This window comes from Schistocerca cancellata, chromosome 3 (assembly GCF_023864275.1).
Source record: "Schistocerca cancellata isolate TAMUIC-IGC-003103 chromosome 3, iqSchCanc2.1, whole genome shotgun sequence".
Classification (NCBI taxonomy): domain Eukaryota; kingdom Metazoa; phylum Arthropoda; class Insecta; order Orthoptera; family Acrididae; genus Schistocerca; species Schistocerca cancellata.
Window position 1 is genome coordinate 765,522,215 of NC_064628.1, and position 16,978 is coordinate 765,539,192.

The following is a 16,978-nucleotide window of genomic DNA, read 5'->3' on the forward strand; positions in this document are numbered from 1 at the left end:
GGCCATGGGATAGCCAGACCTGACAAAACTCTACCATCTGGTGAGCAAGATGTACGAGACAGGCGAAATACCCTCAGACTTCAAGAGGAATATAATAAATCCAATCCCAAATAAAGCAGGTGTTGACAGATGTGAAAAATACCGAACTATCAGTTTAATAAGTCACAGCTGCAAAATACTAAGGCGAATTCTTTACAGACGAATGGAAAAATTGGTAGAAGCCGACCTCGGCGAAGATCAGTTTGGATTCCGCAGAAGTGTTGGAGCACGTGAGGCAAAACTGACCCTACAACTTATCTTAGAAGCTAGATTAAGGAAAGGCAAACCTATATTTCTAGCATTTGTGGACTTAGAGAAAGCTTTTGACAATGTTGACTGGAACACTCTCTTTCAAATTCTGAAGGTGGCAGGGGTAAAATACAGGGAGCGAAAGGCTATTTACAATTTGTATAGAAACCAGATGGCAGTTATAAGAAGCAAGGGGCATGAAAGGGAAGCAGTGGTTGGGAAGGGAGTGAGACAGGGGTGTAGCCTGTCCCCAATGTTATTCAATCTGTATATTGAGCAAGCAGTAAAGGAAACAAAAGAAAAATGCGGAGTAGGTATTAAAGTCCATGGAGAGGAAATAAAAACGTTGAGGTTCGCCGATGACATTGTAATTCTGTCAGAGACAGCAAAGGACTTGGAAGAGCAGTTGAACGGAATGGACAGTGTCTTGAAAGGAGGATATAAGATGAACACCAACAAAAGCAAAACGAGGATAATGGAATGTAGTCGAATTAAGTCGGGTGATGCTGAGGGAATTAGATTAGGAAATGAGACACTTAAAGTAGTAAAGGAGTTTTGTTATTTGGGGAGCAAAATAACTGATGATGGTCGAAGTAGAGAGGATATAAAATGTAGACTGGCAATGGCAAGGAAAGCGTTTCTGAAGAAGAGAAATTTGTTAACATCGAGTATTGATTTAAGTGTCAGGAAGTCGTTTCTGAAAGTATTTGTATGAAGTGTAGCCATGTATGGAAGTGAAACATGGACGATAAATAGTTTGGAGCGAAGAGAATAGAAGCTTTCGAAATGTGGTGCTACAGAAGAATGCTGAAGATTAGATGGGTAGATCGCATAACTAATGAGGAGGTATTGAATAGAATTGGGGAGAAGAGGAGTTTGTGGCACAACTTGATAAGAAGAAGGGACCGGTTGGTAGGACATGTTCTGAGGCATCAAGGGATCACAAATTTAGCATTGGAGGGCAGCGTGTAGGGTAAAAATCGTAGAGGGAGACCAATAGATGAATACACTAAGCATATTCAGAAGGATGTAGGTTGCAGTAGGTACTGGGAGATGAAGAAGCTTGCACAGGATAGAGTAGCATGGAGAGCTGCATCAAACCAGTCTCAGGACTGAAGACAACAATAACAATAACAACAACATGTATACAGCTTTTACAATGTGATCTGCATCTACCATATCTACATCCACTACGACATTACTACTAAGCGTTTCACTATGTTTCGGCTTCTTTGGTACATTTGTGTCGAGTCGGTACATATTGTGATGGTGGTGATGGTTGCCTTGACTTTGGTCGCTGGACGTTGTTTATATAAGACTGAGACGGGACTAACGTATATGACAACTGAAGTTCCACCTTCGTCCGATAATTCCGAGGGCAGTGAAATGGCGGCACATTTCGGTGGCACCCATTTCATGCTGATCTGTAATTAGCACTCTTGGAGGAGATTGCATCATGAGTGGCGGGATGTTTTTGCACGTGTGCAGTGCCATAAAAGAACCCTGGCCAGTATCGGCTGGCATCTCGTCATTAATTTCCATTCTAATTATAGTAGAGTAGGCTCCCAGCAACTTTACTTTAACACAAGTTGCAAGTGATTTGTTTTCTGCAAAGCAGAACTCGTGAAAAACTTTTGAATCTACACCACACTGCTGATATAGGAAAAGTATGTTGCTGCGCACTTCTCTTACTGCAGTGTTACATGTTGCTTTCGTATCCTGTACAATAAACATTATATGTAACGGTACTGGTACACTTACAGGTGCGAATGATTATGTTTAATTTCCCTAAGAATGAACAAATATTGTACCAATAAGTAGTAATAATTAAAATAGTGAAGAATTAGCTCCCTGAAAATATTTCAGAGTGAGATAAGTCGGTAATTTGTTGCATACTTGCTCCAAACTCTAAGTTTTTCGGGGCACTTTCACATTGGTTTATTATAAAGCCATTACACAATGCCACAGCAGCATCTATATTACTCGTACTATATATCGAATAGCCCAGCTCATAGTTCACGGCCGGCCGGAGTGGCCGTGCGGTTCTAGGCGCTGCAGTCTGGAAACAAGCGACCGCTACGGTCGCAGGTTCGAATCTTGCCTCGGGCATGGATGTGTGTGATGTCCTCAGGTTAGTTAGGTTTAATTAGTTCTAAGTTGTAGGCGACTGATTGTGGGGCGGCTGGTGGAATAATGGTTGTTATTTGAATGTAGAAAAGATGCATTTCCCGGCCGATTAGCGGCGGGTGGAATAATTGTTATTTAAATGTTCCTATTATTTATGCAGTCTGTTGTTGTTTGCCGTTCTCAACACAGGCTCTCTAACTACAATATTGGTAACCAGAAAGTGATTAGCAAAACGTGAAGCCTGTAATTAGAATTCCTAGTGCCCACTTCATATGAGAAATACCCTTACAGCTACAGCTTATAGCTCTGAGGAATTAGGAGATTGTCTGGGATTCATAATCAAAAACGATTCTCTAAAAATGTTCACTAGATTCTGAAAGTCACAGATCAGAAAGATTCCACACAATCCAACTAACAGAGCAGTTCAGAGTCTAATGCGCTGATACAACTATAACTGTTCAAATTAAATGTTTAAGTGAATGCTCGCCATAATTTGATGATAATGTTCATCAAACGCCACGCTAAATAATGGTAGAATGTCTGTCCCGCGGTGGCACGTGAAGATACGACATACGCAAACTGAAGATAGATCATTAAAGTCATCCCAGAATTAACACTTCACTCGAAAACGATTCCATGGTTACACGTATCCCGAGTAACTTATTACGGCATCCGAGGCTGTTTATAGCAATGATACCGACGCGACGCGACTGCCGGCACAGGAAGTGTGCTATTCAGCGTCTGGAGAGAACTGGGGCATTCTTCTCTCGCGCAGCGTTCTGATATATAAAGCCGCGGTGCGGACGGCTAAGGGAACGCCTGATCAAAATTGCTCTCCCGACTAGCCGCTGGGCTAGTAATGCACCACTTTAAGTTATCGAATAAATCATTGCTTCCTTTGCTGATGGACGATGAAGCTCTCAATTTAAATGTGCAATCAGCACACAGGTAAGTAATCATAATAAAAGTCTGACGTGGCTAAGTCAAATATTTTGGGCGAGAGAATTAATTTAATTACACTACACGCAGTAGACGAGCTCTGAACTTGCTCTTTGGAGATACGCTATCGCTATAGTTTTATAGTAATTCAGTTGAAACTTCTCACATCTTTATGATTATAGCGGATCTCCCTTCTACTTAAATTTAAACATCCTAGCCTTATTTATTAGCCTACTTAATCTATCTTGCTTCCTTAATTTTTAAGACAAAAACCAGAAAAATCATGAATTTCAACTAAAATTTTAATTTGTGAGATCCAGAATACTGTTTCTACTAAATTATTATGCAAAAGGAATCTAAATACAAATTTTTAAGTTTCCAGCTCTTTTCTGTTGCGCCAATGATTTTTACAGAAAAACGTCCAAATTTCGAAAATGGTTAAAGTTATTGAACTGATATTCAACACATATTGATTTAGTATTACTCCTGACATGCTAGAAACGTTTCATGTTATTTACTTGATTTTTAAAGTATTGCGCAACATTTATGACGTCAGAGCTAATTACAGCGGACTGGCTGGCACACAATGGAAAGACTGATGTGAATTTTATACGGCGTGAGTAGGCTGCTTCCCTACATGATGACCTCAGGAGTTAAGTCGCATAGTGCTCAGAGCCATTTGAACCATCATAGTTCACCGTTCACAATCTGAGTTGCAGGTTACCTGTCTAACGGCCACGAACGTCTTTTTTCAGGGCACCAAAAATACGGGAATCGCTTGGGAAGTGATAGTGGCTGTATGAAGGGTGTGTAAGAGCTTCTCCGCCGAACTTCTGCAGCGTAGTCGAAACAAAAGGCATGCCAACCCCGAGAAAGTCATGATAACCTTTCTCTTTGACTGCAAGAACCCATTACTCATTCACTTCCTGGAACACCGCACCACCATTAATGCATAGTGGTACGTGGACACCACAAAAATTAACGTGCCCCTTCAAATCCAGACGCCCAGGAATCTTAAGAACGGCATCATTGTGTTGCAGGATAATGGCCGCTCACATGTTCCCAACGTTGTTTCGACTACGCTGGGAAGGCCTTACACATCGCCCGATATCTATCCGTGCCATTTCCATATTTTTGGTGCCCTGGAGAAAGACTTCTTCGTTGCCATCGATTTTCTCTGAATGAATACGTGCACGGCTGAGTACAATCATGGTTCTTAGGCAACCGCAAACAGTTTTCTATGAAGACATTGACTGTCTTGCCTCGCAACAGAATTAATAGTTACGTGGATTGCTTTTGAAGTAATAAACCGTTTACTTACTTTTTTCCACTCGTGGATACTGCCCCTTATAGCTGTTTACTGCTAACTCCATTCCCAACACAATTTGCAGGCAGCATCCACATATATCACTGAACGCACCTGCATCATTTTACGTCAACACAGTTCAGGGGATACAATGTCGTGTAAACAATCAAATGCCTGAAAAACTAGCTTTTGTTCCGTAATTAGAGCACTTAGTTACTTCCAACTTAAAACTTTTTCTTAACTGTTTGTCGCTTACACGCTTAATGTCAAATACACTCTAAGAAAAAAAAAAAGAAAAAAAGACGGACCTCGAAGGACTTATCCGAATTGGACGGAGATCAGTAGATGAGATGTACGTGTGCAGACAACCCAATGATTACAATTTCAGAAAAATTGTGGGGTTTGCTCAAGAGAAAGAGCTTCACAAATTGAGCAAGTCAGGAACGCGTTGTTCCACCTCTGGCCCTTATGCAAGCAGTTATTGGGCTTGTTACTGATTGACAGAGTTGTTGGATGTCCTCCATGTTCTCAATTGGGGAGGCATCCGGCGACCTTGCTGGTCATGGCAGGATTTGGCAAGCACGACGAGAAGCAGTAGAAACTATCGCCATGTACGCGTGAACATTATCTTGCTGAACCGTAAGCCCAGGATGGCTTGCCATAAAAGGCGACAAGACGGAGCGCACAATATCGGGGACGTACCGCCGTGCCTTAAGGGTGCCGAGGATTACAACCAAAGAGGTCCAGACCATCACTCCTGGCTGTCGGACTGCATGGCGGGAGACAGTCAGGTTGGGATCCGGTATGCCACCGCTGTTCAGGGCGGCTCCAGACACGTCTTCGGCCCGGAATCTCATTGAGTGGAGTAGACTTGTCCTCAGAGATGAGTCCCTCTTCGAACTCAGCCTCAGCAACCAGCTAATACGTGTCTGGAGATGCCACGGACAGTGACGGGATACCAACCTGACTGTTCCCCGCTAAACGGCCCGACAACCAGGAGTGATGGTCTGAGGGGCCGTTTCTTTTCCTAGCAGGACCCCTTTGGTTGTCATCCTTGGCATTCTTAAAACACAGCGATGTTGTTGTTGTGGTCTTCAGTCCTGAGACTGGTTTGATGAAGCTCTCCATGCTACTCTATCCTGTGCAAGCTTCTTCATCTCCCAGTACCTACTGCAGCCTACTTCCTTCTGAATCTGCTTAGTGTATTCATCTCTTGGTCTCCCTCTACGATTTTTACCCTCCACACTGCCCTCCAATGCTAAATTGGTGATCCCTTGATGCCTCAGAATATGTCCTACCAACCGGTCCCTTCTTCTTGTCAAGTTGTGCCACAATTTCCTCTTCTCCCTAATTCTGTTCAATACCTCCTCATTAGTTATGTGATCTACCCATCTAATCTTCAGCATTCTTCTGTAGCACCACATTTCTAAAGCTTCTATTCTCTTCTTCTCCAAACTATTTATCGTCCATGTTTCACTTCCATACATGGCTACACTTCATACAAATACTTTCAGAAACGACTTCCTGACGCTTAAATCAATACTCGATGTTAACAAATTTCTCTTCTTCAGAAACGCTTTCCTTGCCATTGCCAGTCTACATTTTGTATCCTCTCTACTTCGACCATCATCAGTTATTTTGCTCCCCAAATAGCAAAACGCCTTTACTACTTTAAGTGTCTCATTTCCTAATCTAATTCCCTCAGCATCACCCGACTTAATTCGACTACATTCCATTATTCTCGTTTTGTTTTTGTTGATGTTCATCTTATACCCTCCTTTCAAGACACTGTCCATTCCATTCAACTGCTCTTGCAAGTCCTTTGCTGCCTCTGACAGAGTTACAATGTCATCGGCGAACCTTAAAGTTTTTATATCTTCTCCATGGATTTTAATTCCTACTCCGAACTTTTCTTTTGTTTCCTTTACTGCTCGTTCAATATACAGATTGAATACCATCGGGGAAAGCCTACAACCCTGTCTCACTCCCTTCACAACCACTGCTTCCCTTTCATGCCCCTCAAATCTTATTATTGCCATCTGATTTCTGTACAAATTGTTAATAGCCTTTCGCTCCCTGTATTTTACCCCTGCCACCTTCAGAATTTGAAAGAGAGTATTCCAGTCAACATTGTAAAAAGCTTTCTCAAAGTCTAAAAATGCTAGAAACGTAGGTTTGCCTTTCGTTAATCTTTCTTCTAAGATAAGTCGTAGGGTCAGTATTGCCTCACATACGTCGACGATATTGCCCTTCATTTCAAACCATCTTGGGCTTACATTTCAGCACATGGCGAGAGGTTCTACTGCTTGCCTTACAGGGGGAAGCCACGACGTTGGGATCACAGATTTACTTCGAACTTTCTTTGCGTTTAGTAGGCCATTAAAACAACATAATGTGCAAGTAGTACGGTGCACTGTCCTGGCAGTTCCTACGAGGCTAACTCGAAAAGAAATGCACACTATTTTTGCAAAAATACAGTTTTCATTCTGCATGTGTGAAAGTTTTACAGTGTGTAGATACATCCTTCCCGCTTGGTTTCAAACTTAGTTCAACCTGTTTCCGTGAGCGGTGCCGTCACAGCATGTCTTCTAATGTCTTCAAGATGACTGCCACACTTGACGTTCGTCAGAAGCAACGTGCTGTCATAGAATTCCTGTGCTGTGAAAACGAGACAGTGGGAAACATCCACAAGAGGTTGAATAAGGTGTACGGAGATGCTGCTGTCGATCGCAGTACAGTTAGTCGATGAGCAAACAGGTTACGTGATGAAAGCGGGCACGGCAATATTGAGGATTGTCCTCGCAGCGGCAGGCCTCGTACTGCACACACTCCAGACAATGTGCAGATAGTTAAAGAATTGGTGACTGCTGACAGACGCATCACAGTGAACGAATTCTTGCGCTATGTTGGGATATGGAAGAAAGTGTTTGCAGAATGCTGAAAGTGTTGGCGTTAAAAAAGGTTTGTGCCAGGTGAGTTCCCAGGATGTTGACAGTGGCTCACGAAGAAACAAGAAAAACGGCATGCAGACAACTTTTGGAACAGTACGAGAATAGTGGAGATAATTGCTTGGAATAATTGTGACAGGTGATGAAACATGGCTCCGTCATTTTTCACCAGAGACGAAGAGGCAATCAATGGAGTGGCATCATGCAAATTCACCCAAGAAAAAAAAATTCAAAACCACACCTTCTGCTGGAAAAGTTATGGCTACGGTGTTTTTCGATTCCGAAGGACTCTTGCTTGTGGACATCATACCAAGTGGAACCACCATAAATTCTGAAGCATATGTGATGACACTGAAGAAACTTCAAGCTCGACTGAGTCATGTCTGACCACATTGGCGAAAGCAGGATGTTTTGCTGTTGCACGACAATGCACGGCCACATGTCAGTCAAAAAACCATGGAAGCGATGACAAAACTCGGATGGACAACACTGAAACACCCGCCTTACAGTCCTGACCTGGCTCCATGTGACTATCATCTGTTTGGGAAACTGAAAGACTCTGTTCGTGGAGCAAGGTTTGAAGATGATGACTCCCTTGTGCACGCTGTCAAACAGTGGCTCTAACAGGTTGGTGCAGAATTTTACTGTGCGGGTTACAGGCGCTGGTTCCAAGGTGGCGCAAGTCAGTTGAGAGGGATGGAAATTATGTGGAGAAATGAAAATATTGTTCCTAAAGGATGTATCTACACACTGTAAAACTTTCAAACATTTAGAATAAAAGATGGATTAAAAAAATAGTGTGCATTTCTTTTGGAGTGACCCTCGTAGATTATCGCAAGAGAACTTTTACCCATTTCTTATGTGGCTTACGTATCTGTGTGTAGGTGCCGGACGTTAGAGTTTATGGTGTCAAGTGATTTGCGATCGAGCTTCGTAAGACGAACGTGTATGAGGCGACGGTTCGACTCCCGCTCAAACGTAGTTGTTAATCTATCGTTTTCATCACTGGTCATATTATGAAATTTATGTGACAATTGAGAGGTAATACAATGAAAAAACGACGTATATTTGCATGAAGTGTCAAGTTGTTTTCCATGTCTGTATGACAAATAACATCCTGCAACGTGCGGTGTCGAGAGCACATCTGACGAGTAATTGTCCGCTGCTCTTGTGACACGCTGTATTACGGATTGTGAGTAACGTCATTCACATCATTATTTATCGAAGTTTGGCTTGGGCTTCCAAAGCCTGTCCCTCGTCCTTGAAAATTTAATTACAAATATTAAATATTCAAATAACATATGAAATTCACTACAGTTTCATGAAAATGTGCACGTTTTTTTTTTTCATTATATTACCTCTCAAATGTCGTACAAATTAAGTACTGTGACCAGTGATGAAAAAATATAGATTAAAAGATACGTTTCAGCGAGATTCGAACCGTCGCCTCGTCCAGGGCCCTCTCGCAAAGCGCGAACGTTAACCACTTTTTTTTTCATTTTGTTTGTTGTTGATGCCCTCACTCAGGTTCTTTTTATTACAGAGACTAGTCAGCTCTCTGACTGGACATGCTGAGCTACCGTGCCGGTGTTTTCTACTTGTACATTATGTTGTTTTAATGGCCCAGTAAAGGAGTACAATGCCTGAACTAAACCCGTGATGTCAACGTCGTGGCCTCCCCTGTCAGTGGTAGCCAAACCTTACCTTTGTCAGCAAGGTCGCCAGATCTCTCCCCAGTTGAGAATGTTTAGAGAATTATGGACTGAGTCCTCCAACCATCTCGGGATTTTGAAGATCTAACACGTCATTAGGACAGAATTTGGCACGATATCTCTCAGGAGAACATGCAATAACTCTTCCAATCAACGCCAAGCCTAACAGCTGCTTGATAAGGGCCAGAGGTGGACCAATGCATTAATGGCTTCCTCAATTTGTGAAACTCTTTCTCTTGAACAAGTAATTCAACTTTTTTGAAATTGTAATCATTTGTATGTATTTATATGTACATGAAATCTACCGTTTTCCGTCCCATTCGAATAATTCCTTCGTGTTGTGTCATTTTTTTCATATTAGAGTGTATTTAACACATTAACTCACTTGTACAGTAATCTGGCACTTGAAGCTGTTTTATACATGCGAGTTCGATTCCTTGAAAAATCTGGAGATTACTGTTAATTTATTAACACAGAGGCTCAGCAGTTCTAACTTTTACTACTTGAGAATGGGATATTTTAGTCGCGAAACATATTGTGGTCAATATATCGTTCATTCTCGACAGCTGAAGCGAAGCATTCTCTGTACTGATGTATTCATGTGCTTGTTACCACGGTGGTTTTGACTTGTTTGATAAGGGGCAGTGTTGTGTACATAGTTCAGCGTAGTCAGCGCGTACACAACTTTCCCACTAGAGCGCTAAGCACAACAGCGCAGGCGCAGCACTCGTCCGTCTCCGCACTACGAGATGGCGCTGCCTTAGAGACGGACCAAATTCTGCTTCCGCCAATCCGCGTATTGATATGTAATGCAGCCAATGAGATTGCTGCTAACGTAGGACCTTTTCTCCTCGCGGATGACACTCGCGCAGTGATACCTGAATGCGCGAGGTATTAAACGAGTGTACAGACCTCCGATTAGTCAGTCTGCATTTGTCGGCACCAGTCTGTACCAGTCTGCATTTGTCGGCACCAGTCTGTACCAGTCTGCATTAGTCTGTACCAGTCTATAGTCAAGTTTCAGTCTGCACCTAATAAGATTACCATATTTCTGTACACAGCCATGAAGATAAATGTATAGACACTTTTGTCAAGTATCAGAGATATGTGAGAATAAGATTAACGTACCAAGACCACAGGAACTTCAGATTGTCAATTGTAAACAGCATCCAGAATCAAGTTACGTAATGTCTATGCTTGTTATTAATTTAATAAATGTGTGTGAAAATTAAACAAGTTCTGTTTAAAGTTGGTCACCGGCAATCTGCTACTCTAAGTGTGCAAGTGGCATTTCTATCGTCTGACCTAACGGCAGAAGATAAACACGCCACGATAAGACCACGAGACATATTGCTGACACTCGCCTACTTCGTTAGAGCGACAAGTCAAATAATCTGATGGTGTGTGTACGGAAGGTCTTACAGTACGCACACCACAGGCAGCAAGGTAGCTGTGATACGGGAAACGTGGCTTGTCCACAGCCGCTGTACCTGGCAGAGGATCAGAGAGGAGGCGGCGCCTGGCTGTCGTACAGGCTGGACGGCCTGTCCTTCGACACTACGTACGAGCTGCGGGTGATTCCTCGCGACCGCAACGAGACGCGCGAGGGACCCGACCGCCTTGCGGAACTTACCGTCCCTCCCTGTGCGGACATCTTTCCAGGCAACACTGAAATTTGTGGTAAGTACTGCAGCCTCGCCAGCCATAAGCTTCTACGTTGGCATGACGGATATATTCGACCATCTACATCTACATCTACATGATTACTCTGCAATTCACATTTAAGTGCTTGGCAGAGGGTTCATCGAACCACAATCATACTATCTCCCTACCATTCCACTCCCGAACAGCGCGCAGGAAAAATGAACACCTAAACCTGTTCGAGCTCTGATTTCTCTTATTTTATTTTGAATTATCATTCCTACCTATGTAGGTTGGGCTCAACAAAATATTTTCGCATTCGGAAGAGAAAGTTGGTGACTGAAATTTCGTAAATACACTCCTGGAAATTGAAATAAGAACACCATGAATTCATTGTCCCAGGAAGGGGAAACTTTATTCACACATTCCTGGGGTCAGATACATCACATGATCACACTGACAGAACCACAGGCACATAGACACAGGCAACAGAGCATGCACAATGTCGGCACTAGTACAGTGTATATCCACCTTTCGCAGCAATGCAGGCTGCTATTCTCCCACGGAGACGATCGTAGAGATGCTGGATGTAGTCCTGTGGAACGGCTTGCCATGCCATTTCCACCTGGCGCCTCAGTTGGACCAGCGTTCGTGCTGGACGTGCAGACCGCGTGAGACGACGCTTCATCCAGTCCCAAACATGCTGAATGGGGGACAGATCCGGAGATCTTGCTGGCCAGGGTAGTTGACTTACACCTTCTAGAGCACGTTGGGTGGCACGGGATACATGCGGACGTGCATTGTCCTGTTGGAACAGCAAGTTCCCTTGCCGGTATAGGAATGGTAGAACGATGGGTTCGATGACGGTTTGGATGTACCGTGCACTATTCAGTGTCCCCTCGACGATCACCAGTGGTGTACGGCCAGTGTAGGAGATCGCTCCCCACACCATGATGCCGGGTGTTGGCCCTGTGTGCCTCGGTCGTATGCAGTCCTGATTGTGGCGCTCACCTGCACGGCGCCAAACACGCATACGACCATCATTGGCACCAAGGCAGAAGCGACTCTCATCGCTGAAGACGACACGTCTCCATTCGTCCCTCCATTCACGCCTGTCGCGACACCACTGGAGGCGGGCTGCACGATGTTGGGGCGTGAGCGGAAGACGGCCTAACGGTGTGCGGGACCGTAGCCCAGCTTCATGGAGACGGTTGCGAATGGTCCTCGCCGATACCCCAGGAGCAACAGTGTCCCTAATTTGCTGGGAAGTGGCGGTGCGGTCCCCTACGGCACTGCGTAGGATCCTACGGTCCTGGCGTGCATCCGTGCGTCGCTGCGGTCCGGTCCCAGGTCGACGGGCACGTGCACCTTCCGCCGACCACTGGCGACAACATCGATGTACTGTGGAGACCTCACGCCCCACGTGTTGAGCAATTCGGCGGTACGTCCACCCGGCCTCCCGCATGCCCACTATACGCCCTCGCTCAAAGTCCGTCAACTGCACATACGATTCACGTCCACGCTGTCGCGGCATGCTACCAGTCTTAAAGACTGCGATGGAGCTCCGTATGCCACGGCAAACTGGCTGACACTGACGGTGGCGGTGCACAAATGCTGCGCAGCTAGCGCCATTCGACGGCCAACACCGCGGTTCCTGGTGTGTCCGCTGTGCCGTGCGTGTGATCATTGCTTGTACAGCCCTCTCGCAGTGTCCGGAGCAAGTATGGTGGGTCTGACACACCGGTGTCAATGTGTTCTTTTTTCCATTTCCAGGAGTGTAGATCTCGCCGCGACGAAAAGCGTCTTTGCTTTAATGACTTCCATCCCAACTCGCGTATCATATCTGCCTCACTCCCACCCCTCTTACGTGATAATACAAAACGAGCTGCCCTTTTTTGCACCCTTTCGATGTCCCCCGTCAATCCCACCTGGTAAGGATCCCACACCGCGCAGCAATATTCTAACAGAGGACGAGGGCGTGTAGTGTAAGCTGTCTCTTTAGTGGACTTGCATCTTCTAAGTGTCTTGCCAATGAAACGCAACCTTTGGCTCGCCTTCCCCACAATATTATCTATGAGGTCTTTCCAACTGAAGTTGTTCGTAATTTTAACACCCAGGTAGTTAGTTGAATTGACAGCCTTGAGAATTGTACTATTTGTCGAGTAATCGAATTCCAACGGATTTCTTTTGGAATTCATTGGATCACCTCACACTTTTCGTTATTTAGCGTCAACTGCCACCCGCCACACCATACAGCAATCTTTTCTAAATCGCTTTGCAACTGATACTGGTCTTCGGAAGACCTTACTAGACGGTAAATTACAGCATCATCTGCGAACAACCTAAGAGAACTGCTCAGATTGTCACCCAGGTCATTTATATAGATCAGGATCAGCAGAGGTCCCAGGACGCTTCCCTGGGGAACACCTGATATCACTTCAGTTTTACTCGATGATTTGGCGTCTATTACTACGAACTGCGTCCTTCCTGACAGGAAATCACGAATCCAGTCGCACAACTGAGACGATACCCCGTAGGCCCGCAGCTTGATTAGAAGTCGCTTGTGAGGAACGGTGTCAAAAGCTTTCCGTAAATCTAGAAATACGGAGAGATCCCTTGTCGATAGCGGCCATTACTTCGTGCGAATAAAGAGCTAGCAGCGTTGCACAAGAACGATGATTTCTGAAACCATGCTGATTACGTATCAATAGATCGTCCCCTTCGAAGTGATTCATAATGTTTGAATACAGTATATGCTCCAAAACCCTACTGCAAACCGACGTCAATGATATAGGTCTGTAGTTCGACGGATTACTCCTACTACCCTTCTTAAACACTGGTGCGACCTGCGCAATTTTCCAATCTGCAGGTACAGATCTATCGGTGAGCGAGCGGTTGTATTTGATTGCTAAGTAGGGATCTATTGTATCAGCGTAATCTGAAAGGAACCTAATCGGTATACAAACTGGACCTGAAGACTTGCCCGTATCAAGCGATTTGAGTTGCTTCGCAACCCCTAAGGTATCTACTTCTAAGAAACTCATGCTAGCAGCTGTTCGTGTTTCAAATTCTGGAATATTCCATTCGTCTTCCCTGGTGAAGGAATTTCGGAAAACTGCGTTCAATAACTCCGCTTTAGCTGCACAGTCGTCGGTAACAGTACCATTGGCACTGCGCAGCGAAGGTATTGACTGCATCTTGCCGCTTGTGTACTTTACATACGACCAGAATTTCTTCGGATTTTCTACCAAATTTCGAGACAATGTTTCGTTGTGGAACCTATTAAAGGCATCTCGCATTGAAGTCCGTGCCAAATTTCGCGCGTCTGTAAATTTTAGCCAATCTTCGGTATTTCGCGTTCTTCTGAACTTCGCATGCTTTTTCCGTTGCCTCTGCAACAGCGTTCGGACCTGTTTTGTGTACCATGGGGGATCAGTTCCATCTCTTACCAATTTATGAGGTATGAATCTCTCAATTGCTGTTGATACTATATCTTTGAATTTGAGCCACATCTCGTCTACATTTGCATAGTCAGTTCGGAAGGAATGGAGATTGTCTCTTAGGAAGGCTTCTAGTGACACTTTATCCGCTTTTTTAAATAAAATAATTTTGCGTTTCTTTCTGGTGGATTTGGAAGAAACGGTATTGAGCCTAGCTACAACGACCTTGTGATCACTAATCCCTGTATCAGTCATGATGCTCTCTATTAGCTCTGGCTCATGGCCTACTCATTCTCACTGGGTCCGACGGACGTAGGTATCCGCAGTATTCTTGGCTTGTAGCAGATGGGAATGACGAGTTGCAGGCCGGTAGATGCTGAAATGCTACTAGTTAATGCTTTCTCTATTAGGTGGAGCATCTCGTCAGTGAAAATAATGTGTCCTCGGCGATTTATAACGTTTTTCTTTGTTCTGTTGGTGAGGACACAAATTATGGCAATCATTACTCTGAAGGGAAAGCAACTTCTAGAATTATCATGGAGGTTCTCCGGATTTGCTTAGAAATTGTTACTGTATTTACTTTGACAACTGATAGATTAATGCCGATTTGGTTGACAAACTAATTAATAGGAAAATCGACTATGTCGACACATTCGCCCACCCAAGTTCTGTAAGTCCCTCCAGATCCCAGAACGCCGGACAGTCCACCTTGCTTACAGCATCCACTACCTTCCCTCAAAAGGATCCTTTACCAGCTCACCCCATTCCCGCATCTCCTCACACACTGAACACCTCCGAACAAACTACACCATCCGCAACTCGACTCCAATAATCCTGTAGTTTCCCTTCAACGTTCCAATCCTCGTACGCTGTTGCGCCTTCACCAATACATCTCACCAACCCTACACTTATAACCCAACACATACTCTCCCAAAGAAACTTCAACCATCCCCACCTCCCAGATTATGTTCGGAGCTCCTACCAGCTATAAGTCCACCTTACCAATTTCACCTCATCAGGGCCACATCTCCCTCCCCTCCCCACATTTCCTTACCACCCATTGCCTCCCCATCTCTCTCTCCTTCTCCCCCTCCCTCTAATCCATCCCTCGTCTGTCACAATAGCCACTCCTACCCCATCGATACTGTGCACCAGTCCTTCATCCTTATACCACCACTTCTCAATTCAATAAAATTTACCAACAGCCATATATAGGTTATGTTATTTTATTTCGAACGCAACCAGTTTCGGCAATTCATTTTGCCATCTTGAGGCCCAATACGCTTTTATCGAATCAACGAGCTTATCGTATAGCGCCATAAAACTGGATACCGTGAATCCCGATCGTTGTGCATCTGATTCATACGAAAGGGTGAGTTGGTGTTACCCTTCCGTATGAGTCAGTTGCATAACGATGGGGCCTGAAGACGGCAAAATAAATTGCCGAAACTGGTTGCGTTCGAAATAAAATACAGTAACGTAAAGTATACGGCTGTTGGTAAAGTTTATTGAATTGAGAAGTACGTACCAGCCAATGTCCCCTGGCCATAATGGACTGACAGAGACTAACACCACCACATTCGTACCCTGCTCACTGGCCAATCTCTTTCTCTTCAACAACTGACCCCCTATTCCAGGGCAAGTATTTAAGTATTTCCATTTTTTAGTGTCTTATCGGTGTTTCGGTATCATGTTTTAAATGTTTTTAATGTGCTTTTATTATGTTTTCGTTTTATTTTTATTGTTTTTAACTACAAGTGCAAAGTCTTATCTCGTATATACAAGAAGTTCCATTTTTCAATCATTAAAAAGTTTTAAATTCATTGTTATTTCTCACCTTTCTGTTTCTTGTTTTTTCGTCTGAGTAATGTTTATCGTCAATAGCGGAAGAGTGGGTTGACTGTACCGTTGGTGGCTTCCCACCTCCTACCCCCCCACCCCCCTGCCGACCATATGCGACGCGGGGGGATAAAATAAAAATAAAGAAAAAAGTTATCGGGACAATGTGACAATACAGAAGGTGTTCCCTGACTTCATGAAAATGTCAAACTGAAGAATGGCGAGTACGTAACTGTCAAAAATTAACAGGGCAACAGACACGTCGTGATTACCAACACGTTCATTGACGATACACTTCAAGAAGTGAATTCAAAGAATGGTATCGTGCAAAAGCCAAGTGTTGTCATGGATTACAAGAAGAATATGGGAGACGTGGGCTGGGCGTTTCCCCATTGCATAGCTGTCAGATGGCTAGGAGCAATCTAAAAAACGAAGTGCTATCAGACTGTTTCTCACCATGTATTGAATGTTGCATGATTCTTTGTATACTTACTGTACAAAAGACATGGCGGCGAAAACGGCAGATTGGAAATGGTGCTCAATCTCGTGGTATATGCTGGCCGTATCCTATCCTCAACCAGGGTCATCAAGTGGACGTCCATCTCGCACATCAAAAGCGACTCGTCTTATGGCCACACATTTTCCAGAATTTATGCCATGCACAACAAAGGATAGAGCAACAAGAAGGTGCAGAGTAAACACCAGAAGAGGCCTTTGAAATGAATCACCTAGACTAGC

General features: G+C 44.2%; 1 protein-coding gene across 1 annotated transcript in view; it reads left to right on the forward strand.

The window, feature by feature from the left end:
• LOC126175796 (uncharacterized) overlaps positions 1-16,978 on the forward strand; it is a 314,318-nt gene that overhangs the window by 157,343 nt on the left and 139,997 nt on the right. The window contains exon 7 of the mRNA XM_049922776.1: positions 10,802-11,000. Within this exon, the coding sequence (XP_049778733.1) occupies positions 10,802-11,000 (199 nt within the window). The remainder of the gene's footprint in view (positions 1-10,801; positions 11,001-16,978) is intronic.